This window comes from Empidonax traillii, unplaced genomic scaffold (genome assembly GCF_003031625.1).
Source record: "Empidonax traillii isolate 1590-97213 ecotype Southwest subspecies unplaced genomic scaffold, ASM303162v1 scaffold322:size1131127, whole genome shotgun sequence".
Taxonomy (NCBI): Eukaryota; Metazoa; Chordata; class Aves; order Passeriformes; family Tyrannidae; genus Empidonax; species Empidonax traillii.
Window position 1 is genome coordinate 981,784 of NW_020955515.1, and position 27,486 is coordinate 1,009,269.

General features: G+C 55.7%; 2 protein-coding genes across 3 annotated transcripts in view; both read left to right on the forward strand.

The window, feature by feature from the left end:
* Positions 1–14,117, forward strand: part of SEZ6 (seizure related 6 homolog) — a 15,441-nt gene extending 1,324 nt beyond the window's left edge. Inside the window, exons 2-17 of one of the 2 annotated variants that reach the window (XM_027891565.1) lie at positions 6,986–7,555; positions 7,628–7,761; positions 8,674–8,866; positions 9,187–9,372; positions 9,447–9,615; positions 10,007–10,173; positions 10,256–10,450; positions 10,735–10,873; positions 10,957–11,153; positions 11,231–11,425; positions 11,505–11,696; positions 11,776–11,973; positions 12,071–12,109; positions 12,211–12,331; positions 12,416–12,518; positions 13,166–14,117. In XM_027891565.1, coding sequence (XP_027747366.1) covers positions 6,986–7,555; positions 7,628–7,761; positions 8,674–8,866; positions 9,187–9,372; positions 9,447–9,615; positions 10,007–10,173; positions 10,256–10,450; positions 10,735–10,873; positions 10,957–11,153; positions 11,231–11,425; positions 11,505–11,696; positions 11,776–11,973; positions 12,071–12,109; positions 12,211–12,331; positions 12,416–12,518; positions 13,166–13,198 — 2,831 coding nt within the window. In that variant the 3' untranslated portion in view covers positions 13,199–14,117. The remainder of the gene's footprint in view (positions 1–6,985; positions 7,556–7,627; positions 7,762–8,673; positions 8,867–9,186; positions 9,373–9,446; positions 9,616–10,006; positions 10,174–10,255; positions 10,451–10,734; positions 10,874–10,956; positions 11,154–11,230; positions 11,426–11,504; positions 11,697–11,775; positions 11,974–12,070; positions 12,110–12,210; positions 12,332–12,415; positions 12,519–13,165) is intronic. The other variant, XM_027891566.1, reaches the window with a different exon arrangement.
* Positions 14,118–14,958: 841 nt separating this feature from the next.
* Positions 14,959–27,486, forward strand: part of PHF12 (PHD finger protein 12) — a 32,175-nt gene continuing 19,647 nt past the window's right edge. Inside the window, exons 1-2 of the mRNA XM_027891514.1 lie at positions 14,959–15,116; positions 15,407–15,588. Of these exons, the coding sequence (XP_027747315.1) occupies positions 15,051–15,116; positions 15,407–15,588 (248 nt within the window). The 5' untranslated portion in view covers positions 14,959–15,050. The remainder of the gene's footprint in view (positions 15,117–15,406; positions 15,589–27,486) is intronic.

Consider the following 27,486-nt stretch of genomic DNA (forward strand, 5'->3'; position numbering starts at 1 on the left):
CCGTCTCTGGGAGGGGCACTGGGGACGTGGGGATGGATGGTGTTGGTCCTTCCCAAGGAGAGCAGCCAACACCCAGCTCGGCTCCCTGGCTCTGTCACCCATGGGGCACCGGCAGCCTCGATGCCTCATGGCTCCACTGCCCCAAAAATAGGATTGGGGACCCTCTGAGTCTTGGGGAGACTTTTCAGGGATTGGGGTGCCCCGGACCACTGTGACCATGCACGGGGCGATGGGCGGGTCATGGTCCAGCCCCTCTGGCCCCGGTGGGATGCGGGATGCGGGATGCTGGATGCAGGATGCGGGCACCGGCTGCAGGCAGCAGCCGTGCGGGGAGTTACATAAACTCCCCATCTGGCAATGGAGCCCAGCCGGGGAAGGGCGCCGTGGCCCTGCGCCCGCTGCTATTCCCAGCTCACTGTGCCGCCTGGGGCTGCTGCCACAGCCTTCTTCCTTGTGAGAGGGGGTGGATGCGGGCAGAAAGTGGGGTGATGCCACAGCACCCCCATCTCCTGCCCTGACAGGGGGGCGTTGAAGCTGGAGGGGGGTCTGTGTTGCTGTCTCTGTCCTGGGAGGAGGGCCCTGGGCAGGACAGGTTTCCCCCAATGGAGATTAGTGCTTACTGTGTCAGTTTAATGATTTCTAATGAGCAATTACCTCTAGTCAGTCCCCTAATTTCTGAATATCAATAAAGTTAATTAAACTCTGCATGTGCATTTCCCAGAGTCTTAGAAGTAGGGATACCCAGGGAGGTGCTTAGTTTTCCTAGGGCTTGCACCCGTGGGGTCCTGTCCATGCTGTGTCCACTGTCATGTGGTGGGAGCTGCCTGTGGGCCCCAGCTCCCTTTCCCCCACTAGGCAAGGCTTCCACACAGCACCCCAATTTCCATGCAGCACCACCATGCTCAATGTTACAATGGCCTTGGCTTGGCATTGCTGGGCTGGTGCATGATGGGGATGAGCCATGGGTCTGGAGAACACAGGCACGGGGGATCTTGGACCCCTCAACCAGGCTGGGGGCTTGGTGATGCACTCTGAGTGGTGGTAATGGAGGGTCTGATCCTGTATCTATGGTAGCCCAGCCATGGGGCAGCACCAGCCCTGGTGCTCGCAAGGATTTTCCCCAGCAGAGAGAGGGCTCTGGTCCCTGCAGCACTGGTGCAGCTGGGTGGTATGGTGCCAGGCAAGTCTCCATTTACCCTGCCCCACTGCAGGCCCTCTCCCCAGCTCTCCAAAGCCGTGGAAGACTGGGCATTTTTTGAGGGGGTCATCTGAGCCATGCTGAAGGGAGCTCCTTGTAATTTGGGGTCCTGGCAGCTTGGAGGTAATGAGATGCAGTGGCAGAGGGCACAGGGCCTGGCTGTGCCCCCTTGAGCTGTGCCACAGCATCCAAAATCAGCCAGATGCACCGTGGGGAAGATATATATTTAGGGGACAGGGTGTCTGTGGGGATGTGGGTGCTGGCTGGGGTCTCGGTGTGAGGAGGGGGCTGGAGGAAGAGGCAGGCGTCTGCTACAGTAATTAACGGCGCGTGTGCCCGTGCCCTGCATGCCTCGGAGGAGTTCGTCACCGCCACGCTGCCGTGCCGCCAGGCCAGGATTATCTGGATAATACTCTTAAGCCAGAGAGCGGGAGGGCAGGGCTGTCCCGAGGGGGATGTGGGGCGCAGGCTGAGCCAGCCACCCCCACCATCCCCTGGGAGCCTGATTGCCGCAGGGATCGTCTCTGGGTTTGCGGTGGTGGGAACAAATTCAGCACAGGGTGCTGTGCCAGGCAGGGCTGCCAGGCAGGGCCAGAGCAGCAGGAATGTGGGGGGAAATGGGGCACAATGGGGTGCAATGAAGCTTGGGCAAGGACGTGACAAGGGCACCCCCAGGCCTGGTGCGGAGCATGGGGATATCCCCCCTGCTGTTCTGCCAGTGGGACCCCCAGGCTGGCATGGGGTTCTCTAGGGCTGTTTTCCCATATGGAACCCCATGCCAGGGTGGGGGCTGGGGCTGACCCCGGCTGCAGGGTCCCCCACGAGCACCAACAGCCCCCAGGGGAGGCAGATGAAGTTGTGTCTCCAGTGGCTCTGACGGGAGAGGATAATTTCGCTTCCAATCAATTCTTTAAATGCGCACAATTGAAAGATTGCCTCTGAAAGCTGCCTATAACCAGGGAGGTAATGGATTCCCTCCAGTCGCAGGCAGGGAGCTCGGGAACGGCAGCATCCCTTCCTCCTGCTGCCAGGGAGATGGGGTGAACTGGAGGACCAGCACTGCTCCCACCACAACCACCCTTGAGTGGGTGAAGGGGCTGCCTGGACTTGCCAGAGGCAGCTGGGGACGCATCTATTTGCTTGGTTTGCTGCCAGCCTGCCCTATGCTGAGACCTGGCACTGCTCATCGCATCTTCCGAGGTGCCAGGGGGGATCCCACTGGCCAAGGCTGGGGATGCGCTCGATCCCCAGCCTGCAGGAGAAGCGTCAGGAGCCAGCCCGCACGCTCGCCGTGCCAGTAGGAATTATTACATATATAATTTAAATGCAGTAACGAGCTGTGCTGAAGGGATCAAATATTAATCAGCCGCAAGAACGCTGCTCTGACCCTGTGAAAATGGAGAGAGGTGCTTGAAATGCCAGATCAGCCGATGCTGGACGATGCACGGGGTGATGCTCGGGTAGGGTGGGCTCCGGTGGTCCCCAGCTGCCCTGGGAGGTGGCAGCAAGGGGGAATGTGGCCATGGCATCAGCCCCTGGTGGCTTCTAGAAATGGGTGGTTCATCCCATAGGAAGAGCGGTGACAGGGCAGGGTGTGGGGCTGGGGTGCTGGAGGCAGCTGGGATGCTGGCTCCGGCGGGAGTAGGCGGCGATGGGAGGGAATGGTGTCTGCAGGAAGGATGACATGGCTGAGCAGCCCAACACGGAGCCCGAAAAGCAGCTCTCGCTCGCCTCCCGCAACTGATTTCAATTACTGTCGCTGGCAGCAGGCAGGGAAGGGGAGATAGGAGCTGGGAGGGCAGCGTGGCTCTGCTCTCCCTCCCTGACTCCTGCCGCGCTGGGCAGGCACCTCCAGGACCCAGGTGTGCTCCGAGGGCTGGGTGCTCCTCTGTCACACAGCAGGGTGAGCTGTGATGGATCCTGGGGGAGTCGAGAGCTTGCACGGACACCCATGGGGGGCTGCCGTCCACACCGTGGGCACTGTGGGATGGCGCAGCAGTGGGGTCTCTGTCACAGGGGATCCTGATGCAGGGCCGGAGGGGCTGATCAGCACAGCGAGGGGGGATGTGGCACCACACAGCGCTTGGGTCCGAAATAGCAGCAGACATACAATTTATCACCGCTGCTGCCGTGCAGGGAAATTGCTGTACAAACCCATTAGCTCCACAGGGAGAGCGGGGAACTGGGATTACATGGGCCGTGGGTGACAGGGAGGGGGTGAGGGTACCATTGGCATCCGCCAGGTGGGGAGGGAGGAAAGCCCCAGGGATGGGCACCCTGGTGCTCTCCGCGCTCTGCCCTCGTGCCCACCCGGTGTCGGTGATGCTCGGGGTGTTCGGTGTGTCAGCCGGCGCTCGGCCGCCGCGATGCTCCAGGGAACCGGTTGCGGTGACGTGACATGTGTCAGCGGGTAAATGACTGTTCAATTCAAGGAGAATCGCAAAACATACAAGGTCAAACGCTTCCCCGCCAGCGCTGCCATGAATATTAAAGCAGAGCTCCTCTGGTAGCTGCCAGGGCTGGCGGCCATGCTCGCTGGCAGCTTCCCCGGCCACCGGGACACCTCTTGGGTCCCCTCCCCAGCTGCTCTAACAGTCTCGGCTTAGCCATGAGCATCTAGGGTCACCGGTGGTGCCAGGGTGGAGGTGGTCACGGGGTGGCAGGACATGGATGCCAGCATAGGTGCCAGAGAGGTTCCCAGCTCGCCATGCTGGGTGCCAGTGGTGTCAGCTGGGTGTCAGGGGATCTGGCTGCACAGTCCTGCCTGTGCCCACCCACCCCTGCCTGCACCCTCAAGCCATCTGTGTGCTCCTGCCAGTGCACACCCATCCCTGCCTGCATCCTTGCACTGCCCGCCCACGCCTGCCTGCATCCCGACACTGCATGTATTCCTGCACTGCCTACACCTGCCCACCCACCACCTGCACCCACCTGTATTCCCTGCCTGTTCCTGCCCACATTGCCTTTCCACCTGGAAACAAGCCCTGCTTGCTGCTAGGGGTCCGCAGAGACACCAGGACAGGGGACAGATGGGGATCCGGCACCAACACTGCACGTTCCACTTCCTGCGCCTGCTTTGGGGTCTGGGAGCAGTTCAGGGGGCTGGGGGCTGTGGGTGAGGGAGCGTGGAGGCTGTGGGTGGGGGACCGTGGCATTGGCTGCCTGACAGCTCATTCATCATGGCTGCCGGCCCTGGCCATGGGGGTAAAGCCAGATTGGATTTTAAATTGGAAAATAAACCTGGAATCCTGTGAGGCCCTCCCCACTGTGCCCAAGATGCCTCCTGCCTGCCCCCTCCTGCAGAAGGGGAAACTGAGGCATGGAACACTACCGTGTCACAGCCCTGTGATGCTCTGGGGGCTACCAGGGGCCCTGCCCTGTCCCCTCCCCGAGCTGGGCACTCTGTTATTGCTTTCTTGGCGGGTAGCATCGATCGGTGCTCCCCGGGCGGCCGCGTGCTGCCTTATTTATTTATTTGTGACAGCAGGCAGCATCGATTCCCGTTGGGGGGGGCAGCCTCCCGCCACAGCCGGATTAGTCTCTGGCATCTCCCGGCTGCTGTTAATAAACTCCCGCCCAGCAAAGCCAGTGTGAGGGATTAGGACCCCGTCCCGGCTGCAGCCATGGGCACGTGGCAGCCGTGCCCAGGGACACCATCAGGCACATGGCCCGTGGGGACCTGCCAGCCCCTTTGCAAGGGTCTGTGCCCACCCTGAGCTCTGGAGGGTCTCTGCTGGGTGCCAGGGGCCGGAGGGGAGGCTGATGGATAGCTGGTCCCGTGTCAGTAGTCCCTGGTCACCTTAGGGGCGTGGGAGGGACATAGCCGTGGCACTGGAGATAAGCTGCTTAGAGACATCTGTGGAGGTGGAGGCTCTAATCCTGTGGTGTTCACGGGGCATGAGTGGCAGCAGCTGGGCATCCGGTGCCTTCCCACAGTGGGCTGAGCATCCTGCATCCCCTGAGGGTCAAGACAATCCTGGGTCCTGAGCATCCCCTGGTGCCAGGAGCATCCCATGGTACCCAGAGTACCACACAAAGCCCAGGGCAGTGTCTGGTGCCTACATGCTCCCCAGCCCAGTGTCCAGATGGGATCTGCTTTAGGATCCTTGCTGTGGGGTCTAGCCTCACCCAGTAGCCTCAGTGGGGACCACTGCATCCCCCAGCACTTCGAGCAGGTGAGGTACCCATGGGCAGGGGTGTCCAGGGAGGTGAGATGGGCATCTCTACCCCAGCCTTCACTGTGTGGGGCAGCCATGGCAGCGCAGGGCCCAGCCCTGAGCACTAATCTGCTATTAAAGCCTAGTGGAGATTTTGGCGCCCTTCAGTATAAACTCATTAACTTTTATGTTCTAATAAATGGCTCCTATTAAAATATAATTCTGGCCTTGCTGGGGGGCAAGTGAACCTTTTGGAACCAGTGTGGGCAGGTGTTCACTTCCCTGCTGAGCCCAGGGCACTGTCACCATCCCAGGGCAACGACAGTGGGGGCTGGGGACACAGGCTGGGTGGCAGGAAGGGGGTGAGGATGCCTCCCAGCATCCAGTGTCTCCCCACCACGCTGCACACCCAAGATAATGTCTCTTAATAGTCCCTTAAAAGCAGCAGTCGCAGAGTAATTAATCTTCACGGGGCCCTGCCCTGCTACGGATCGGGATAATTACCCGGTAATTGGCAGTATCGTGTCATCAGTGCCTGTGCACGGCAGCGAGACGTGCCCACGCGCTGCCGTGGCCTCGTGCCCCTCACCAGGCCTCAGAGGGATGCTGGATGCCACCGTGGCATCCCCCCTGCTGCGGCACAGCGGGGCTGGGGAGCCACGCCCGGCGGGAGAGGGGACGGTGTTGTGCCAGATCCAGGAGCGGGAGATGCCGGGTGATTCATTAGGGCTGATTAAATTCCCTTTTAATTTTCAGTCTAAAGGCTGTAAGCGGCCGGGCTGGGCACGCTGCGGGTTTGCTCAGGGACTAATGCTCTGGGAGGGACGTGGGGCTGTGGTGGGGGGATCCCCGTGGCTGTGGATGGGAGGTGGGGAGCATCAGTGGGGGTGGTCCCCTGCAGACTGACATTGCTCAGAGACAGTGCAGTTGGAGAGATGAGTTCTCACAGACTCATTGCACGGGTGGCCTGGAGCAGGGTCCCAGGCTCCAGTGACATTCCCGGTGCAGCTGGTCATGGCAGTCATGTTAATTGCCTGTGTGTCTACACCATGGGGACATGGGGTCCTGAAAGGCCCTCGGCATGGCATGGCCACCTCCATGGAGAAGGACAATCTGTGACCAGGAACACCAACCCCAGGGCTGTCCCCAACAGAGCTGGCTCATGGCAGGGGTGGGCACCCCTCCACGTGGTATAAGCTGCAGCTGTGCATTAATTAGCCAGGGCTTAATTGCCAGGGCTGCCCCAGTGAAGGGTATTCTGGGAGAAGGTTGGTGGGGTCTCACTGCATGTGCTTGATGTGCTTGCTTGCTATCCTGATTTTGGAGGAATATTGGTGTGCAAGAAAGCGTTAGTCCTCAGAGAGGCGCTGGCCTGTGGTCAGAGATTAGTTCATGGGGAAATGTTGATCTCTGGTGCAGCATCAGTCCCTGGTGTGGCACAGGTCTGTGGTACCTGCCCCCAGAGCTGCACCCATACCTGGCACAGCATCAGTCCGTGGCCACGGGTTGATCCCAGGTGCCACATCTAACATCAGTCCCTGGTGCAACGCCAGTCCCCCGTTCCCTGTCAGTCCCCAGTCCAGCTTCAGTCCATTTGTTCCAAACATCCCATGTTCTTTCCTCCCTCCAGGCTTCAATGGGCTGGCAAGGAAGACTGGGGAGAGCACTGAGGTCGAGCCTACGGTGCTGCCCACCCCAGCAGAGCGGGAGACAGAGGCTCACTTTGTGAGCACGGTGCCCACGCTGAAGATCCTCAACCACCACCCACTGCTGGAGGACCTGCTGCACGAAGCCTTCCTGAAGAAGGACTACCTGGCCCAGGCACCATTCCTGCCCGCTGGCGCTGGCCCCCTCCTCCCCTTGGGTGCCCTCCAGCCGGCCCCTGGCCCCCCAGCCCCCAAGCCCTCACCTCACACCCCTTCCCTGCCCCGGCCTGCCTTCCCCACTGACCCGCTGACCACGCCAGCAGGGCGCTCAGGGCCATGGGGGGAGGCATGGGGGGCTGTGCCAGATGCTGACCCCTCGTGGTCTCCCCCTGGTGTGTCAGAGTCAGGCACTGCGTCCCCCAGCCAGGCACCCACCACTGCTGGCACATCCCTGGCACCCCGCACCGGGGCTGCTGCGGTGCCTGGGGATGAGGAGGGAACCACAACCACCTCCACCATCACCACCACCACTGTCACCACGCTGCAGGGGCCAGGTGAGTCCTGGGGAGGGAGTCAGGTGGAACTGGGGTGAAGTGGGGCTGAGCCAGGATCTCCTCTGTCACCAGCTCCCTGTAACCGGACGCTGGCGGGTCCTGAGGGTTGGTTGGTGTCCCCGGAGCCAGCTGGTGTCCCCTATGATGGCAGTCTGGACTGCACCTACACCATCTCTGTTTACCCTGGCTATGGCGTGGAGCTCAAGGTGAGCTGAGGCCTGTGGGTGGGACAGAGTGCCAAGTGCCTGCAGACAAGCATGGGAGGTCCCCTACTCCCTACCACGGCTGTGTGGCTGTGCAGGGTATGGCAAGCACATGGTCTTGTCCATGTCCTTGTTCCCATTCCTGTGTCCCTAAGCCTGCAGAGTGGCTCAGGGCACTGCCTACCCTCAGGCTGCGGCACAGAAATGTGGGTGCATGAGGTGGTGGGATGCCCCAGGATGCTCCTTGCCCACCAGCTGCCATGGCTGGCACCCACCACAAAGCAGTGCTGTGAGATTTAATTAACGAAGCCCTGATGAAGAAGGTGTAAGCAACGCCGGCGGGTGCCGTGCGATGGTGCAGAGCCAGGAACACCCCGCGCCCATCTGCCAGGAGCAGAGGCTGACAGCAAATCCTGCTGTGCTGAGGGCACGTGCTACTGCCATCAGCGGCACGTGGCCATGTGTCCCTGTCTCCGCTGGACCTGCTGCTGAAGGTGCCACGGGGCAGTGCTGTGGCTTGCTGAAAGCTGGTGGTGAGCTAAAGACAGCATCTCCACCACCAGCCCCGCTCCAGCCCACACCCACCAGCGCTGCTGCTCCTCACCATGCAGCACGGCTTAATTAAGATCATTGATAGCAAATTGCTCCGAGAGGCTGGAACGCACGCACACCTGGCTGTCGGTGAGGCTGTCGACGTGGGCCTGGCTGTGTCGTGGTGCTCCGGTAGAGTAGCTGGCTGGTCCCAGCCTCTCTTGGCGTGGGGGATGATTTATGGCACTGCTAACCATGTTTGAAAGGCGCTGCCCCGCATAGACAAGCTCCAGTGCGCTATTGACCACGGAGAAGCCACTCAAGGACCAGCTCCAAGCTGGAAGCTGGGTGATGCTGTGGTGATGACACCTGTGTCCCCTGCAGGTGGAGAACATCAGCCTGGCAGAGGGGGAGACGCTGACAGTGGAGAGTGCAGGGGGTCTGGAGCCCATCCTCCTGGCCAATGAGTCCTTCCTGCTGCGGGGCCAGGTCATCCGCAGCCCAGCCAACCTCCTCACCCTCCGCTTCCAGAGCCCCCGGCCCCCCAGCCCTGGATCCTACCACTTTTACTACCAAGGTATAGGAACAGACTCCCCTGTACCCTGTGGGGGGCTTCCCTACTGACACAGCACTAACTCGGAATGTGGTGATGTACCACGAGTTTATCTGTGCCACTGGCAGGTTTAAGGGGGCACTTACCAGGCGAAGAACGCTCATGGAGAGCTAATTGGTGTGAGCAATTACAGGCTCATTTGGCACCATCCCTGGCAGCCATAGGCACCGTGTCACCCAGTCCTGCAGCACCGAGGCATTTGAGGGGGACTGGGGAGGCGGGGGCTGGGATCTAGAAGGATATGTTGCCCCCCTGCCCTTGGTAACATCGCTGCCTGTCCCCAGCCTACCTGCTGAGCTGCCCCTTCCCAGCACGGCCGGCTTTCGGGGAGGTCTCTGTCAGCAGCCTGCACCCCGGTGGGGACGCCCGCTTCCGCTGCACCACGGGGTACCAGCTGCAGGGTGCCCGCCGGCTGCTCTGCCGCAACGCCACCCGCCCCTTCTGGAGTGCCCGTGAGCCCCTCTGCCTCGGTAAGCACCAGCACGGCGGGGACGCGGCACAGCCAGCACGGCACAGTCGGCCACTGATGGTCCATCTCCTGCAGCTGCGTGTGGCGGGGTGGTCCGGAATGCCACAGTGGGACGCATCGTCTCGCCCGGCTTCCCTGGGAACTACAGCAACAACCTGACGTGCCACTGGCTGCTGGAGGCGCCCGATGGCCACCGCCTGCACCTCCACTTCGAGAAGGTGTCGCTGGCAGAGGATGATGACAGGTTAGGCCCTGGAGCTGGGGAGCTTGGGGGGGGTGGGGGCACCCTGGGGCAGCCCCGCACAGGGCTATATTCAAGGATGAGTGTTGTTGGCCATATTCAAGGATGGTGGATGCTGGTCATGCCTGTGGATGGGTACCGCTGACCATATCCCGGGATGGAATCCATCAGCCGTGACCAGGGATGGGCAGCATTGATCATATTCAAGGATGGGTGTAGTTGGCCAAGAGTGGCCCCTGTTGGCCATTGGCCATGCTCAAGGACAGGTGCTGAAGGCCACGTTCAAAAAAGATACGGCTGGCCATGCCCATGGGTGGGTGCCATTCACCATGCCCAAGGATGGTGCTCTTGGCCGTGGCCACCACGGCACCCTGCCCCTGTCATGCCTTGGCAGGCTCATCATCCGCAACGGCAACAACGTGGAGGCACCACCAGTGTACGATTCCTACGAAGTGGAGTACCTGCCCATCGAGGGGCTGCTCAGCACCGGGCGCCACTTCTTCGTGGAGCTCACCACCGACAGCAGCGGGGCCGCTGCGGGCATGGCACTGCGCTATGAGGGTATGGGGTCAGGGTGTAGGGGGACACCTAAACATCCCTGTGCCCGCCCGGCCCCTGCAGACCTTTGCTCTTGTGCCTGCAGCCTTTGAGCAGGGGCACTGCTATGAGCCCTTCGTCAAGTATGGGAACTTCACAGCCAGCGACCCCCGGTACCCCGTGGGCACCACAGTGGAGTTCAGCTGTGACCCTGGCTACACACTGGAGCAGGGCTCCACCATCATCGAGTGTGTTGACCCCAGTGACCCCCAGTGGAATGAGACAGAACCAGCTTGCCGTGGTGGGTGCCAGGACTGGGAGGTCAGAGGGGCTGAAACGGGGGCTTTGGTGGGTGTCGGGGCTGGAGGGTGCCACGATTGCTGGGGGTTGCTGTGGACGCTGGAGCTGAGGATGGGATGTGAGAGTTCCTGGAGCCACTGTGCTGTTGTGTGTGCTGGAGCTGAGGGACATGGTGGGAGCTGGAGACAGTGGGGATGGTGGGTGCTGGATTAGGTCCTGGGCACTGGGTGGAGGGTGCTGTGGTGGGTGCCCTGTGGCAGTGCCAAGCCCGGTGTGTGCCCACAGCGGTGTGCAGCGGGGAGCTGACGGACACAGCTGGTGTGGTGCTGTCACCCAACTGGCCAGAGGCGTATGGCAAGGGCCAGGACTGCATCTGGGGGCTGCACGTGGAGGAGGACAAGCGCATCATGCTGGACGTCCGTGTGTGAGTGTGGGGACAGCCTGGGAGGGGGACAGTGGGACAGAGGGGTCCGTGCACCTCCCGCCCTCATGGCCCCACTGCCCCAGGCTGCGGCTGGGCTCAGGGGACATGCTGACCTTCTATGATGGGGACGACCTGACGGCGCGAATCCTGGGCCAGTACACCGGCGCTCGCGGCCGCTTCAAGCTCTACGCCTCCACTGCCGATGTCACCGTCCAGTTCCAGTCTGACCCCGGTGCCGGCCCCTTCGCCTATCGGCAGGGCTTTGTCATCCACTTCTCTGGTGAGCCTCACTGGTGGAACAGCGTCACCAGTGTCCCCGCTGTCCCCACTGCCCTGCTCACCCCTCCATCCCCACAGAGGTCCCTCGCAACGACACCTGCCCTGAGCTGCCAGAAATCGCCAATGGCTGGAAGACATCCTCACAGCCAGAGCTTCTCCATGGCACTGTGGTCACCTTCCATTGCTACCCTGGCTTCCAGCTGATTGGCACTGACCTCCTGATGTGCCACTGGGACCTGACATGGAGCGGTGACCTGCCCTCCTGCGAGCGGGGTGAGTGGTGCCCGCCAGTGTCCCCCTGCCTCACGGCGTGTCCCCAGTCACTGTCACCGCTGGTCAATCTCTTCTGCAGTGACAACCTGCCGGGACCCTGGGGATGCCGAGCACAGCCGCAGGGTGGTCTCCAACCCTAAATTCCCGGTGGGAGCCACCGTGCAGTACGTCTGTGACAAAGGCTACGTCCTGGCGGGCGCTGGGACTCTCACCTGCCACGACCGTGCTGCGGGGGGGCCCAAGTGGAGCGACCGCCTCCCCAAGTGCACCCGTGAGTTGGGTACCCCCTCCCTGGGCACGTCCCCCAAGCTGATGGCGAGCGCTGACGCCACCATCCCACTGCCCTGCAGCGGAGACATACGAGCCCTGCCACAACCCTGGCGTGCCGGCGGGCGGGCGGCAGAACCCGGAGCGGCGGCTGTACCCGGCGGGAGCCACCTTACACTTCTCCTGCACTGCTGGCCGGGCGCTGCTGGGCGAGGGCAGTCTGCGCTGCCTGCCTGGGCACCCCTCACGCTGGAGCGGGCCCCCTCCCATCTGCAAGGCGGGTGAGAGGACCCCCCCACACACCTCAGCATGGCGCTGGCGCTGCTTGACATCCCACTTCTCACTACACCCTTTCTTTCTTTCTCCCACCCTCTCCAGCCTCGTATGATGAGTTTTACAGCAACCGCAACCTGGATGGTAAGAGCAAGGGGGTGATGGGGTGCCAGGGTGCAGAGGGACACCTAGGGTGCAGCCAGTGTGGGGTGTCCCCTCGGTGAGCCCCCAACTTTTCCACGCAGCCGTAGCCAAGGCTGTGCCCTCAGGGACGGCGCTGGAAGGCACCAACGTTGCCATCGCTGTCTTCCTGCCCGTGCTGGTGGTGGCCCTGCTCATCGGGGGCATTTATCTCTACTTCTCCAAGTGAGTGGCCCACTGGCCCCTGTTGCCCCATGAGGTACTCACAGCCCCCCTGCTGCCCGCCCCAGCTGCCCTCTCTCCCCACAGGCTCCAGGGGAAGCCGGCCCTGCAGCTGCCCCTTGCCGGCTCCCACCCCTACGACCATATCACCGTGGAGTCAGCGTTCGACAATCCCACCTATGAGACAGGAGTAAGTACCGGCCCCCACACCCCTCGGCTGGGGCTGGGCACCCCAGGGACCCCACATCTCACAGGCACCTGGGCCAGGGGCTGTGTGTGAGGTGGGGCAGGTGTGAGATGGGGTCTTGTGTTCCAGGGACCGTGCATTAGATAGGACATCCATCCAGGGACCACACATGGGATGGGACAACCATCCCAGGACCATTCATAGGATGGACATCAATCCAGGAACCACACATGGGGTGGGACATGCATCCAGAGACCACACATCAGCTGGGATGTCCATCCAGGGACTATGCACAGGATGGACATTTATTCAGGGACAACACATGGGGTGTAATACCCATCCAGGGGCTGTTCACAGATCGGGACATCCACCTAGGCACCACACATCAGTCTGGGATATCCAGCTGGGATATCCATCAAGGGACCACGTACAGCACACCAGCTGGAACATTCATCCCAGGGACTATGCATTACATCGGACATCCATCCAGGAACTACACACGGGATTAAGTATCTGTCCAGGGACCACACATGGGATGACACCTGCATCCCCAGGGGCTGGGATATATCCCCAGGTCCCTATGGGGTGGGAGATGCCCTGTCCCTGCCCAAGGCACCCCATCACACTGCCGAGTGTCCAACCCCTTGCAGTCTGTTTTCTTTGCAGGACACGAGGGAGTATGAGGTGTCCATCTAGGCGTGGGCAGTGTGGAGCTGGGCGCCGCAGCCACCCCTCCCGGGCCCCCCCATGCCCACCGGCCCTCAGCACGGGCCGGGAACACCTCTCCCAAGGAGACTCAAGCCGAGCGTTTGGCGGGACCCACCTGGGCACCGGTCATCTCCCTGCCACCCCCAGCCCACTCAGACCCCTATGGGGTCTGTCCGAGCCCCACTGTCACCCAGCCCCCCACACTGGGCTCATGAGGGGCTGAGCCAGTGGGGGTCCCTGGACCCCCTCCTGCCCCCCCAGCCCCTGAGCCAGTGAGGGTCCTCGCCTCCCACTCTGCCCCCCCGGGCTCCACCCTTCCTCCGGACTCCCCCCGCAGGGACACAGCAGCCCCCCAAGCCCCCGCGATGGAGGAGGGACCCAGGCAGGGGGAGCAGCGCTGTGGGGACCCCCAGGTAAGGACAGGGCTCCCCGGGGCTGCAGTGGGGAGGGGATAAAGCCCCGGGGGGTGGGTGAGGGGCTTGGGTGGCTATGTGGGTGCCATGTGGGTACCACTGGGTGCCCCCCACACCCTCGCCCCCTTTCGTCCCCCCCAGCACAGGGCTGGTCCCCCCGCACCCCCGTGTCTCCCACCGCCGCCACGCAGGGACGTGTCCCCCCCGTGCCCCCCAGCATGCTGCGTGTCCTCCCGGCCCCCCGCTTGCTTCGCCCTCCCCGGGGTGGGGGGGTCCTCTCCGCCACCGGCGCGTCCTCCCCCGCGCGTCCCGGGGCTGACGGGGTGGGCAGGGGCACCGGGCATGGCTGTGTCCCCCCACCCCATCGCCGTGTCCCGCCCGGGCTGGTGACCCCGGCCCCCGGTCTGGAGGGGACACCGCCCCCCTACCCATCTTTTGGTTGTTTCATTAATAAAAAAAAAAAAATCGTGTTTTAGAAGAAGTGATGGGCATCTTCTTCAGCGGGGCCGGGCAGCCCCCACTGGGGGTGCAACCCCACGACCCCAGTACCCCCATGACCCTCCTTTGTGGGACGTCACGCTGTGAAACCGCGCCTCCTCTTCCCCCGCCCGCCGCGCGCGGGGCGCCCCCTGTCGGCGCCCGCGCGCGTCCTGCCCTGCCTCGGTACGTCACCGGCGTCTGCACGCTACAACCCCCCCCGCTCCGCCCTGGAACGTGACGGCAGCCACGCGCGTGCGCGAGAAAGGGGCGGGGCCAAGCGGGAAAAAGCGGGCGGCACCAGGAGGGGAAAGGGGCGGAGCCAGAGCGGGCAAGGTGAGGCTTTTGCGCCTGCGCGGTGGCGCCGCGTGCGTCTCGCCGAGTCCCGTCCGCGCCCAGTCCCGTCCGCGCCCCCCCTCTTCTCCCCCCCCCCCACCTCCGCCGCCGCCGCCGCGCCAGGCCCGGGGGGCGGGCGGGGGGAGCCGCGCATGCGCGCGCGGCGGGCGGGGCGGGGCGGGGGGTGCGCGTGCGCGCGGGGCACAGAGCGTCGGCGCCGCCGCTCTGAGCGCGGGGCGTGCGCGGAGCCCGAGCGGCCGCGGCGGGCGCGGGGCCGCCGCCCCCTCCTTCCCTGCCTGCCTCCCTCACACGCACACCCACCCACCCACACCCCCTGCGCGGCCATGGCAGCGGGCGCTGGGCCCCCCGCGGCCGCCCCCGGGCACGGCTGGAGGAGGAGGAGGACGGCGCGCAAGCCGCAGCGGCCCGTGGGATAAGGCCCCGCCGCCCGCCCGCCCCCGCCGCGCCCCCTCCCCCCCCCCATCCCCACAACGCCGCCGCCGCCTCGACGCGGAGCCGCCGCTGCGGGGCCGCCGCGCGTCCCCCGCCTCGCTCCCTCTCGCCCGGGGGGGGCTCTCGGGGCCGCTCCCGGGCTGGATGAATGTGGGAGAAGATGGAGACCAAGACGATCGTCTACGACCTGGACACCTCCGGGGGGCTCATGGAGGTGAGGCCCGGGGCGCGGCGCGGGGGGGGCCGGGCCGGGGAGGCCGCGGGGCTGCAAGATGGCGAGGGACCCCCCCCGGAGCCCCCGTGGCCTTACAAGGAAGTGCGGAGGGACGGAGGCGGCCCCCGGAGAGGCCCTGCCGGACATGGGGCGGGCTTGGCCGGGGCTCCGTGTCCCCCTTGGCGGGCCCGGGGCCGCTATCCCCGCGCTGGGCACGGGGAGAAGGGCGCTGGGTCGGGGTCGGTGCAGCCCCTCAGAGCCCGCTCTGTCTGTTGTGTGTGCATGTGCAGCAAATCCAGGCCCTCCTGGCTCCCCCCAAGAGCGAAGATGGGGAGAAGAAGAGCAGGAGGCCCGAGAAGGAGCCCCGGCGAAGTGGCAGGGCCACTAACCACGATAGCTGCGATAGCTGCAAGGAAGGAGGGGATCTGCTGTGCTGCGATCACTGCCCCGCCGCTTTCCACCTCCAGTGCTGGTAAGGCTCGGCGCTGTCTCCCTCCGGGTCTGCCCGGAGCACCTTCCCTCCCGGCCGCTCCCGCTTCCCGTTAGGTCTCGAGGAGGGGGGGACGCGGGGCCGGGCGGAGCAGGCAGGAACAAAAAAGGAGGTGCAAGCCCCACTCGGGTCCATCCTCCCCCCCTAGGCTAATCCCCAGCGGCCGAGGTGAACCCCCCCGCTCCGTCGCTGCTCTCTGTGTGGCTGGGGGGCTCCGTCCCCCTCCTTTCTTTTTGTGCTGAGCAGCGGGCGAGAGGCCTGGAGGAGGAGCGAGGCCGCTGCCTGCGCGGCCTGCCTGCCTTGGTGCTGCCCCTGCCCGGCCTTCCGCCCCCCCCCCGCCAGCGGGTAACTTCCCCTCCTCACCCCTCTCCAGGGGTGCCTGGCCTGGGGGGGACCCTCCGGAGGACCCTGGCTGGAGAGGGAGAGGCGGTGGTGGCGTCTCTGCACCAGGCCTGACGTTCCCAGTGCTTCCGTGCTGCTGCAGCTGCTGGGAATAATGGAGGTTGCTGTCTCTGTGTCTCCCTGCCTCACTGTTTACAATATGGCGACCTTCCTTTAAATTATATTTTTATTCTCAGCGCCATTTTGGCTGCATATATGACTCCCAAACCCTCGCAGTGCTCCCCACGGTACCTCAAACGTGAAAAATACCTTCCCCGTGGAAATCCAGGCCTCCAGACTTTAGCACTGGCCGGGTTTATTCCTTTCCCTCCTTTTTTTCCTGTCCCCTCCTGGCTCTTCCAACCTGCCCGTCTCATCCGTGGGGGTGTCCGCCGTGAGCTGGGGGGGCTGTCGGGTGCTCTTGCCGGGAGTTGTGTGGCTTTGTTGATGAAGGCAGAGCTCTCTGCATGCAAATCCGGGTGCTGGGGTGGGAGCCGAGGCGCGTGTGGAGGTGGTGGCAGAGCTCGAGGCGGTGGAGGCTGCAGCGGGAACGTCTCCTGCTGCCTTTCCCTCGCAGATTCCCGAGCTCTTGGCACAAAGCGACCCGCCAAAGGCTGCCTCAACTTTCCGCCCCAAAGTTTCTCCTTCCCTGCACCCGGAGCCTGGGCGCATCCGAGGCCTCTTTGCCAAAATTCCCCCCCTTTCAACAGTTGACACAGGCGGGCAGTTTGTGTTAAATTAGCGCAGCCAGAGTGGATAATGGAGTGGAGGAGGGAGCAGGGCAAGTCAAACAGCTGGAGCTCGGGCGTACAGAGTATTCTTCCTTAGGGGAGATTTTTTAACCACATTCCTTTCTCTCTTTCATGCTTTGGAGCTTTGTTTGCCACCCTGTAACAGCTGTCTCCTCAGCTTTTCCTTTTTTTTTTTTTTTTTTTTTTTTTTTTTTTTTTTTTTTTTTTTTTTTTTTTTATTATTACTCTGTTGGGTTTTTCTTTCTTTCTGATTTTTGTTTGCTTGGTGGTTGTTCTGCGTTTCTGTGCTAATTGCAGGTCTCTGAACAGTTATTAAACTGGTTGGTGATAGCAGGAAGGCTGAGTGTGTGGTCACAGTTCTGTAGGGAGTGTCCCGTTAGCAGCGCGTAGCCAGGCGAACTCGGCAGTGCTGTAGTGTGCAGCCATGACATCATCCCTCCTACCCTGAGGAAGTGCTACTGGTGGTAGTGCAGGTCCTCTAATGTTTACTAGGAGGATACTAATTATCATAATTTTTTACCCAGTGTTCTTGATGAGCTTTAATTTAAGGGTGGTTTTTTCCTTCTGCCGGGCATGGTTGACACATCCCAAGCCTTCTCGTAGTGAGGCTGGAGCAGTGGCTAAAACTTCACTTTTGAGGTGGAAGAGCTGTGACTAAGGCTGTAGAGTGACTGAGTCCTGGATAAACCTGGCCATAAGTGAGACCACTTTGGGCATGGCTGAATTTCGTAGCTTAATTTGGCTAGTTTTTTGTAGTTAGTGAGTGAAACAGTCACGTATAGCAGATACCTGTAACGCTTTGGTTGTACCCGAGTTAGTTACATTGTAATTATTAAAAAAAAGAAAAATGTATCTTTGGCTACCTAGTCACTGTTCAGAACAGAAACGAAAGAGGCAGTTCTGTTTGTTGCCTTTTCCTGAGGTGTCTCTCAGGCAGTCCTTTTGACAGTAGCCCAGACTCTGCAGTGAGAGGTGGCACAGTGTGGAAAGGCTTCACTTCAAGGCCTCCAGCTTGAGCCTGGTTCTACCTCCTTCCTCCTGGACCTTTGTCCGACCCTCATCCGTGGCCTTCAGGTGACCCAGCTCGTCTCAAAGGGATGCTCTGGTTTTGTTTTTGTGTTTTCTTCCCTTTACCTCCTACATCTTGCTCAGAGTAAACTTCCGTTCTGGATATAAACTCAGGCATAAAGGCAACACTTGCAACTTCCTTTCTGCCTCCTTTTTTTTTAGTTAAAGAATAACAGCTGTAATGCAAGGCTTGGTTTAAGTCATTTGAATAGCACTGCTGGGGCACACTAACTGATTTGTGTTGACAGCTTACCTGTTCTTTAAATATTTAATGTAAGCTTTAGTACCAAGTTGCGTTTATTATCAATATAGCATAAAAGAAAACAAAATAGCAGCTCTTAATTGGTCTAGGATTGGTAATCAGTTGATTAAAGCTGTATAGGAGAGGCCATATTATAAAAGAAAAGGGGTAACAGGGGTGTGATTGCCCCAAGTCACACAGCTGGCTGGAGACAAACCCAACTCAGTGGCCCAGGAGGTAGTTTTGCTCCTTCCTGCATAGAGAAGGTTCTTCTATGTCATGTTTAAACCTGTAGCAAGTAAGTTGACTTTGTTAGGTAAGTGCGTGGCCCTCAAACTTCAGCAGTTTGCCTTAACTTCCATGTAGTATCTAAACCTATTGTCTTCTGAGGAAAACAGAAGGCACTTGGCCAAAGCTCCTAAAACTTTCCAAGTCTGGTAGTATTACACCTGATGGTAAATAACAAGTTTTGTTGATACGCTGTGGAAGGACTGCTCTCCTGAATTAGTGTGGGTGGAAGTGACTTCCCAATTCATCTGTTGGGGTGTCAGCTCTTCCCACAACTCTGTTTGGTAATCAGTAGTTCAGAGTAAAGCTGCTACAGGTACTGTGAGAGTCCATGGGTCAGGAGGGTTCCCACCCTGGCTGCAGATAAACTGGCATGGTGGGAGGGATACGGGAAAGTGTAAAATCCCTTCCAGATACTTGGTTTCAACATACTTGGATTATTATCAGGGTCAGATGACTCTCTTCAGGTTTGAATTTACAGAGAGAGGTTTTCTGGGTTCTTAATAGTTGTTGGAAACAGAACGTGGGATCTTTAGCTCTGGAGTCAGCGTTTGGTTCTGCTGTTTGCCCATAATCTGCTGCTTTGGGTAATGGCTTAGTGTGTATTTCCATCCTGATGTTCTGCCTTAGCCCATGCCTCTGGGGATGGTGCACGCTCCTTCTTTACATGATTGAAAACCAATTTTCCAGTAGTACTTCTATTCTTTCCCATTTATATCCTCCTCCTGGCTATGTGATTGTTAGAATTCCCTGTGTTTTCTTGAGCTTGTAGTAAACTTGATTCACGTTGAAGCGGGTTTGCAAAGTGACTGATGTTGCAAATTCATTACAGCTTCGCTGAAGGATTAGAAAGATCCCCGGGAGAGGAAAAGTTTAGTTAACAAGCTGGGGGAGGGGAGTGACAACAGGAGGGAGAACCAACACAGAACAGTTTTGTGTTTGGTTTTGTTTTTTGGGTAGTTTTTTTTTTTTCTTCCTTTTTATTTTTTTGAAAGTCTCCCTGCCCGGGGTTTCTGGTTGGAGGAGCCCAAAAGCGCCAGCCTCTCTGAATGCTGCGGTTCAAGTCTCTCTTGTAAATCTCAACGCCGCTGGCTGTGCAGCTCTGCTGGCTTGGCAGAGTGACCTCAGTCGCCTAAAGCTGACCAGTTATGTAAACAGACAGTACCAATTTCGTGGCACTGCCCAGCAAAAAGGCTCCTCGTAGCTGCTGGGTTCACCCCATGGCTGCACCGGGAGAGGCCGTGTCCGCACCAGGGCCTGCTACCTCCGTCAGACCTTCTGCAACACCTCCTCGTGTTTATGTTTCCAGTGTTTGGCTCATTTCCCCCCTGATTTGGCAGTCTTCACCAAAGTGCTGGTGTCGAAGAACAGGAGTAACAGAACTGCAAAGAGCAGCAGAGGAAGCTGAACTGGGGTTTTGCATATTTTCTATGAGTCACATTGTTTTAGTGCTTCAGACAAAGAATGGAAAAAAGTTGTGCTTGGCTGAGAGGACATCGATAACTCTTTCCCCACCTTGTCCATGTTCTGCTTTATCTTTGGCATTTGGTCTGGCTTTGGTTTTTTACATGAATATGCGTTCTGTGTGAGGGGAGCAAAACAATGGCTTGTCTATTGTCTCAGATAATCCCTCTCTTAATGGTCATCTTGGGCTGCCTCGGGGGGTTCAGGTGAATCTTGGAGTGTCTGAAACATCTCTTGCTTCAAGAAGTAGGAGGATGTCCATCAAGGTGCTGGAGAGGCGAACTTCATGCCCAGTAGTGACTAGGAACTGGCTTTCAGTGCATTGAATTACGTAACAGCTTCAGAAAAGCTTGTAGTTTAAGTGCAGAAAGTTTTTATTATGAGCCTTTCTGGTTGTTTGGGGTTTTTTTACAGTAAATGACTGGCAAAACCCTACTTTAGTGTTTATATAATTGCATTTTGAAGGTCAGAGTAAGCTGTTCTGTTCCCAGTAGTCATTTAAATGTATCTATCTTAAGTGATACTTTGTTAAAACAATGTTGGTTTAAGTATGTGCTTTAAAAAAAAAAAAAAAAAACAAACCACCACCAAGTTTTGTTTTTATGTATCTCTGGTCTGATATTTTGGTAGCAGTGGGGCCAGAGTAGGATCCTAAGGCAGAAGGAAGCGATTGCACAGAGGGTCACTACGCGTGCGCCTGCTGATGTGGTAACATGATCAGTCTTGGCAGCTCTGCTCTGCAAAGTTGTGCCAACGAGATTTTTCACTCTCCTTATTTTGTCCCAAATCTCCCGATGCAAAGGCAGATAAGGTCAACCCAAATCTTACGGGCTTGAGCTGAGGGCACCAGAAAACCATTCGTGGTAAGAATTTGATGAAGTCGTGATTTTTTTGGGATCTGCAAACCACCGTTCTCACCTGTGTGTGTGTATGTTGCTTGTGTTAAACTGAGTGTGAGCAGATTTTGCAGTGTGGGCAGGAGTTGGGCATTCGGACTGAGCTGTGGATCACTGCTGCCATTCCCAACATCAGCGAGGAGCAGTAGGAACAATGCATTGGGATTCCAAAGTCAAGGACTCAAAGTTGAGGAAGGTGATGTTTAACTGCTTCATTTAGGCTTTACCTTCAGACATGGCTGCTGCCTGGGCTGGTGTTATATCAAACACCTGCACTGATCTGGAGCTCTTTTAAAGGGCACAGTACAAGACTGAATAAGGAAAGGTCTCTGCTGTTTTGTCCCTTGGCTTGGGGAAGTGCCAATTTTATGTTGACCAGGATTTGTGGAACTGAAGAGTCGTTTTTTTCTTTGTGCTGCTACGGGGTCCATGTCTGAGTTGACTCCTCAGGATTAGGAGGATGCAGCAGCTTGCTTGAGGTGGGGTTCACTGCTTTGTTCCTGCCGCTCCAGAGCTGGTCTTTCCTGGTATGTCAGCCTGCAGGCATGACTCATGGGAGCCTTTCACAACATGGAAAGGTCTTCCCAGAGGAATTCCAGCTCCTCCAGGCATTTGCAAAGGAAATTCTTAATTGGATTAGATTCATAATACTAATCTGCTAATGACTGTTTGTTATGGAGATCTTGGAATTATCTTGTAAATATATTCACCTTCTTTTAGTGCCTTCTGTCTTTTTATCACATACAAGCTCAGATTGTTAAGATTGTACAGCCGCCAGCAGATCTGATAGTTGGGAATGGGAGGACTCCTGTGTTTATTACACAAGATCATATAATGCTCGTAATTCTTCCCTCTTTCTCCATTTCTCAGTGTTGTTTTAGGTGGGGTAGTAAGAGGGAAGCAGAGATGATTGGCACGCCTGACATCCGCCTGTTACTTCTCTTACCGAGGGCGTGAAGGACATCCCGGGTGGGGAGTGCCCCTGTACAGTTGTCAGTGACAGAACTGCATATTTACAGCAAGGATTGGGGCTAAACATTTCCCCCCTAAAACAGACCTTTCTGGTGGTAGGTGCTGTTGTGGTGCGGGGAGCACCTGCAGGAGGGCAGGGCTCCTGCGTGTCTTTATGTAGGACAGACTGAGTCAATTCGAGATTTCATTGTAGCGTTGGTGCTGAAACAGTTTTTCAACACTAACATCAATTCTTCCCTTTATTGACCCACAGCAGTGGATGTTAAAGTGTTTTTGTTGCCAGACTGACTCACTGGTTTGTGTCAGGTTCTTGAGTTTTTCCTGTGCTCTGGAGCCCTTAATACTTGAGTCAGTAGCAAATAGCAGGAATCTACTGTGAAGAAAGGGAACATTTACTTCCAGAGTAGGAAGGAGGTGCAACTCCCTGAGAGCAAGTGTGACAGTCTGAATATTTAGGGAGTGCTGTCTGTTAGAATATAAATCATGTGAGAAGGATGTACCCATTTTGTTTTTTTTTAAACCAGTCAGGAAGTAAGCTTGGACTTGTGAAAATGCAAATGTACGTGGGGATATAACATGGCTTTGTTACAAGGGTATGAAAAAACTTGAGTGTAGCCAAAAACGTCTTGCCACGTCAGGTTACTGGCTAAACTTGCGGTTTTTGCGACACAGATTGTCAGAGTTGGCTTTTCCTTCTTATAGTAATCGATCTATGCTGTCTCCAACTCCATTGCTCGCTAGATGTCTGCCCAGCTTCCTCGAAGGAATGCTGCAGTATCCAGTAACTCTGTAAGCTGAGTAAAAATAGTGTTGTAGCTTCCCTTTAATAAAGGGGTTGACAGATACCGGTTGTAATGCACTCGCATACCTTTTTAGGGTATGGAGTGAATGCTCCCTATAGCCAAAATAAAGGAGAGAAAAAAAAAAAAAAAAAGGTGTATAAATCATTGTTCCTGTTGGTGTATCAGATCTTGAGCACAAAAGGCAAAGAGCATCTCGGCCAGCTGGGGGGAATCGAGCGCCTGAACCCAACTCTAACCCATTTCTGCTGACGTGTGCTCTGCACGAGTCACTTGAAGCAAACTAGATGGAGCTGGAGATTACTGACTTTGAACCCTGCAGAAAGCAGTGGCCTGAGGATACAATTTAGCGGGCTGAAAACCCCATGCTGAATTTCTGGCAAGCGCTAGTGATTGGTGTGAAACACCTGCCTGTACAGCCTCTGACTTTGGGCACGGCATCATGTGAACTTCCCAGTGATCTCCGTCTAGAATAGCAACAGGAACAAGATATGAAGGTGATCTGGAAAAGGCAGGAAAGAATGTATACCCTGCTCTAAGCCTTTTTTTTTTTTGGTGGATATTTCTGTCTCTGCTCTTTTTTTCTCTCTTTCCCAGCGTTCTTGGGAAAGCCTAGTCCACATGTAGATGTCAGAATTACACTTCCCTTGTGCCTGTGTGAAGACAAATTCATGCTTTTGCTTTTATGGGTCTGTCCTTCATCCTCCTCTGATGTGCTGCTTTCCTTTTTTCCACCTTATTGCTTCTGTCCTTTCACCTCTGTCTCCTTTGAACACATTCAGCATGGCTGGGGCTGAATGTGTTCACTTCTCAGAAACCTCTCAGACCTGTGTTTTGATTATTTTTTTTCCCACCAGAGATGTCTCTTCATTTATTGTTCTTTAAAGACAAAATTGGATGAAGTGATTCTCAACAGGGCTGTGTTGTTCCTCAGCCTTCTTTCTTTTCCCTGATGCTGCCCTATGTGTCATCCTGCTTTGAGAAGATGACTTCTAATCTGTTAAGAAGATGGTGCTGTAAAGATCTGAACACTTAATAATGAACCTGGACATTGAATTCAGGCTATTGTTACTATTGTCTGCAGCACAGGCATGAGTGATGCCTTGGAAAGAAACAGGAGTCAGGATGTGCAGAATGTCTGAATTTCTGTGTCTGACCCACATTTTTCAAAGTCAACAATTCTTCCTATCGACTTCCATGATTTCTGCTTATAGATACAAAGCTGGATGGTTCCCTAAGCAGATATGTCTCAAACTAATTAAAAAATAATAATCAAAACCCCCTCACTGTGGTACAGCTGGTATTATACACTTTTTTAATGAATATATTTTGTATGTGTATTTGGGTTTATATATATGTGGAAATTTAATATCTTAAAAAACAAGACTTCCTTTAATTTTTTTGTCAGCTGTTAATGAGGGTAATAACTAACGGGTTGTCCAGGGAATGGTCTCTGGGGGCCAGGTTCTTTCTATAAATAGAAGTAACTAATTACATCAGGTGATCACATGTTTACATGCAGCTTATCCAGTTTATTGGGCTCTCCTGCTTGTCAGGTTGGAGACAAAAAAAGTTCTACTTCATGTCTTTGGAGGAAACTTTTCTGATTCCCCATGAACCTCAGGATTGTCTGCTCATGAGGGCACAGGGAGGAGGCGGGACCCCCACTGAAGGTAGGGAGGGAGTTGAGGTAAGGTAGATAACACCTGCTTCCATGAGGTTGTACTTTCTCTTCCTGGGATGAGAGTAGCAGGAGTGATTTGATGAAGGGTACAAGTAAATAAGTCCACTGGCTTTGACATTTACAGAATACTCCCAAAATTCACAGCACACTTGTGAAATGGTACCTGGTTCTTAGGAACATGCTAGTGCTGCTGCCAGAGGCTGGAACTGCTGGCCAAGCCCTTGCAATGTTGAACACTGCCTGGTAGTGAAATAAGGCAGGAATAACCACACAGGGAATGAAGTTTTGGTATCTGGAATAGCCAGCAATGATGCTTCTTAAACTTTTAAGGGCTCAAATCTTCTTCCACTCTTGTAGCATCATGTAGACAGTTTATGTTAGTGTACCTTTATTTTTTTCCTCGCATGCATCTTGTTTCTCTCTGTCTGCCCATATAATGGTGTTTTGATCCTGCTTCTGTTCTCTATCTGTTGCTGAACCCTTATTTCCAGCTCTGGCCATGCTGCTGGAAAGATGCATGCTAAGCAGATGCAGTGTTCCAGATGGTGAGATAATTGGTGACCTGTGAAACGGTCATTTCTGTTCCCTTCCTTGCATAGTGGCAGCCAAAATAATCGTGTTCCGACCTGTTTGGTGATGTCCAGGTCTCCTTGCTGGGTCTTACTAATTTAGAACTTTTTATATGCGTGCTCAAGTTCAGTGTAAACAAAGTTGAGCTGGCTGCTGTCAAGCTTTTTTCACTGGTTCCCTCAGGACTTGTTGCACCATAGGTAGAAGTGTAGTGGCTGGTGCTCTGTGTTTAATGTGAATTGCACTTCTGGCTTCAAATAGGTATAACTTTTAGAATATGTGAGCCTAATTGAGACCAGAAAGTTCCTGAAACTCTCTTACTTTTAATGTGACTGGGTCACGCTTAGAGGTCTGTAAAGAACAAAAATTATGCTGGGCTTATCTGAAGTTTGGTCTGCTCATTGGTGCTTAAGAAATATTTGGCTTCTTCAGGAAGATTGTTCCTTGTACAGCTGAGTGTCATGATTTATCTGTGTTAACAAGCAGAACTTGGAGACTTTACTGAATAATTTGCACTAAGGAATAATCTTGACACTAGTGGAAGAGAGGACAGATCTGACAGTGTTCCTATTAACCACGTTTGAGGTAATCGAAGTCTGACTTCTGTCTTCAGAAAAGAGTAAGCTCTGCACTGATCCAAGAGCGCAGGAGGAAGGTAAGGGAGTTGCAGTGGGGAGGAACTCAAAGGGAGCTGCAGCTGTTGGCTTGTTTGGTGTGGTTTTATTCTGTGTAACTTAGAGGCTCGTGGTGCTGGGTTCCAGGTGTCCTCCTCCAGCCGGGTTTTGGAGCAGCTGTGAGCAGAAATGTGTAACTTGGGCGCAGTAGAAATGTTCCAAAGAGCTGAATTTGTAAATGATGCAACTTTCCCTGTTTCTCAATGGGGCTCTTGTAATGCAGTGACAGTGAGGTTGGTTTCCTGGTTTGTTTTAGCTGCCATTGAGGCCCTGCTGTAGGAAGCCAGGGAGCCTTGTTCTTTATGAAGCTGCTAGAACAGCTGTAGCTCTATCCATCATAGGGATAAATAGGAGTCCGATAGAAGAGCTGAAAGCCTTCTTCCTTTAACTGGCAAACATAACCAGCATCCTTCATTATCAGCCTGTCACTGAGTCTTGGTGAGCTAATGAAAAGTTTTCTGAGAAGGAAAAATGTGTTTGCCTGCATATTTTCATAGGGTCACTATTTTCCCTCCGCACAGAAAAAAAAATATTTAAGTCCGATTGTTGAAAACAACTGACATGAAAGAGAAGTTATTGAAGAAAGCTTCACCAGACACTGGTTTGTTTTCCTGCCACCATTATCACAGCTGGTAGCTGGCTGTATCCTGGTGGGTCCAGAGCATGCTCTCCATACTGTCAGCGTGCCTTTGACGCAAGATGGTCAGGAATGCTGTGTGTAAATAACCTCAGGTCTGCTTATAACTGGTTCCTTTGAGAGCTGTGGCCCAGTTTGTATTGGAGAAGGTGCCGTTCCTTGGAGCATTTGTTTACCTATTTATTGAGGTCAGCAAAGTGAGGAGTAATTACGGGATTTAGACTAACAACAGGCATCTGATGTATGAGAGCTCCAGAGTGTGAAATTGAAAAGCTAAGTGGCTTCATGCTATCATTTGCTTGATAAAAACTCCTAATATACTCTTGAAGACTTTTTTGTATCTCATCATAGCCATTTAAATTTTATTTAAGGGAGGATTTGCATAGCGTCCTGACGATGGCAGAGCAATGTTTGCAACGCATCTGATAAGAATTTCAGAAGGTACTGAACTTCTTTAGAAAAAGCCATGAGACTGGTATTATGGCAGGTGACTCTGTGTCATTGTAGTGGTTTTGACTAGGCAGTGATAAACATCTCCTTTAGTTTTCAGAGGCTTTGTATGAGTTGATCTTCCAGGTGTTTTTAAGTCAGCCTGTGTTTTTCAGGACTGTCTTTGTCTTAAGTCCAGAAACATGTTCTGCTGAGCAGATTTGATTTGGGTCACATTCAAACCTTTCAGATAAAACAGCACTGGGCACCACTATTGCCTGTGATGACAGAAGAGGGAACTTTCTGAAATAAAGGTTTAGCGAAATTGTACCTAAAAGCACAACTGACTGGTGTGTAGTTGAAAGGAGATGTGTTGTAACCGAAGATGAAGTTGGTGCTGTACAATTCCAGGTCCTGTTGGCAGCAAACACTGATGGCTGGAGCTGTGCATGCTAATGAACCTATGAAAGATGGAGAGAAAGGGGCCGTGGTGCTCCTGCCAAAGTGCTAATTCTTACCTTGCTTATGAAGATCAAGTATCTTGTTCAGATTTAAAAATCAGTTTCTTTTATGCTTACAGTAAAAGGTTGAAGAATGTGGTCATACCTAGTCAATTAAAACAGCATTCTTTAGTGCTTCCCTGGCTTTCTGCTGAGACCCAGGCAATGCTCTGTACTTGCTGCGAGGCCAGCAGTGCAGGAGCAGCCTTCATCAGTCTTTGTTAGCACGGCGAGCTGCCTTGATGAACAGTTCATTAACCAGGAGAGGCAGAATCAGTCTTTTAATACACTTGCCATAGCAGCTAGGCCCTGACAGTGAGCAGAAAACCTCAGGAGGCTTGTCTGAGCGCTAAAGCCTTGCTGCTGGTCTGAAACAAATCTTTCCCCTCCTTCCACAGGCCTTTGGGTAGCAGCGTTCATTAAAATGCTTCTTTAATAGTACCCCGTACGTAGGATTTCATGGTTGTGGAATAGATAGTTCAAACACAACAAATGGGACAATAACATCCACACTTGGGAAGAAA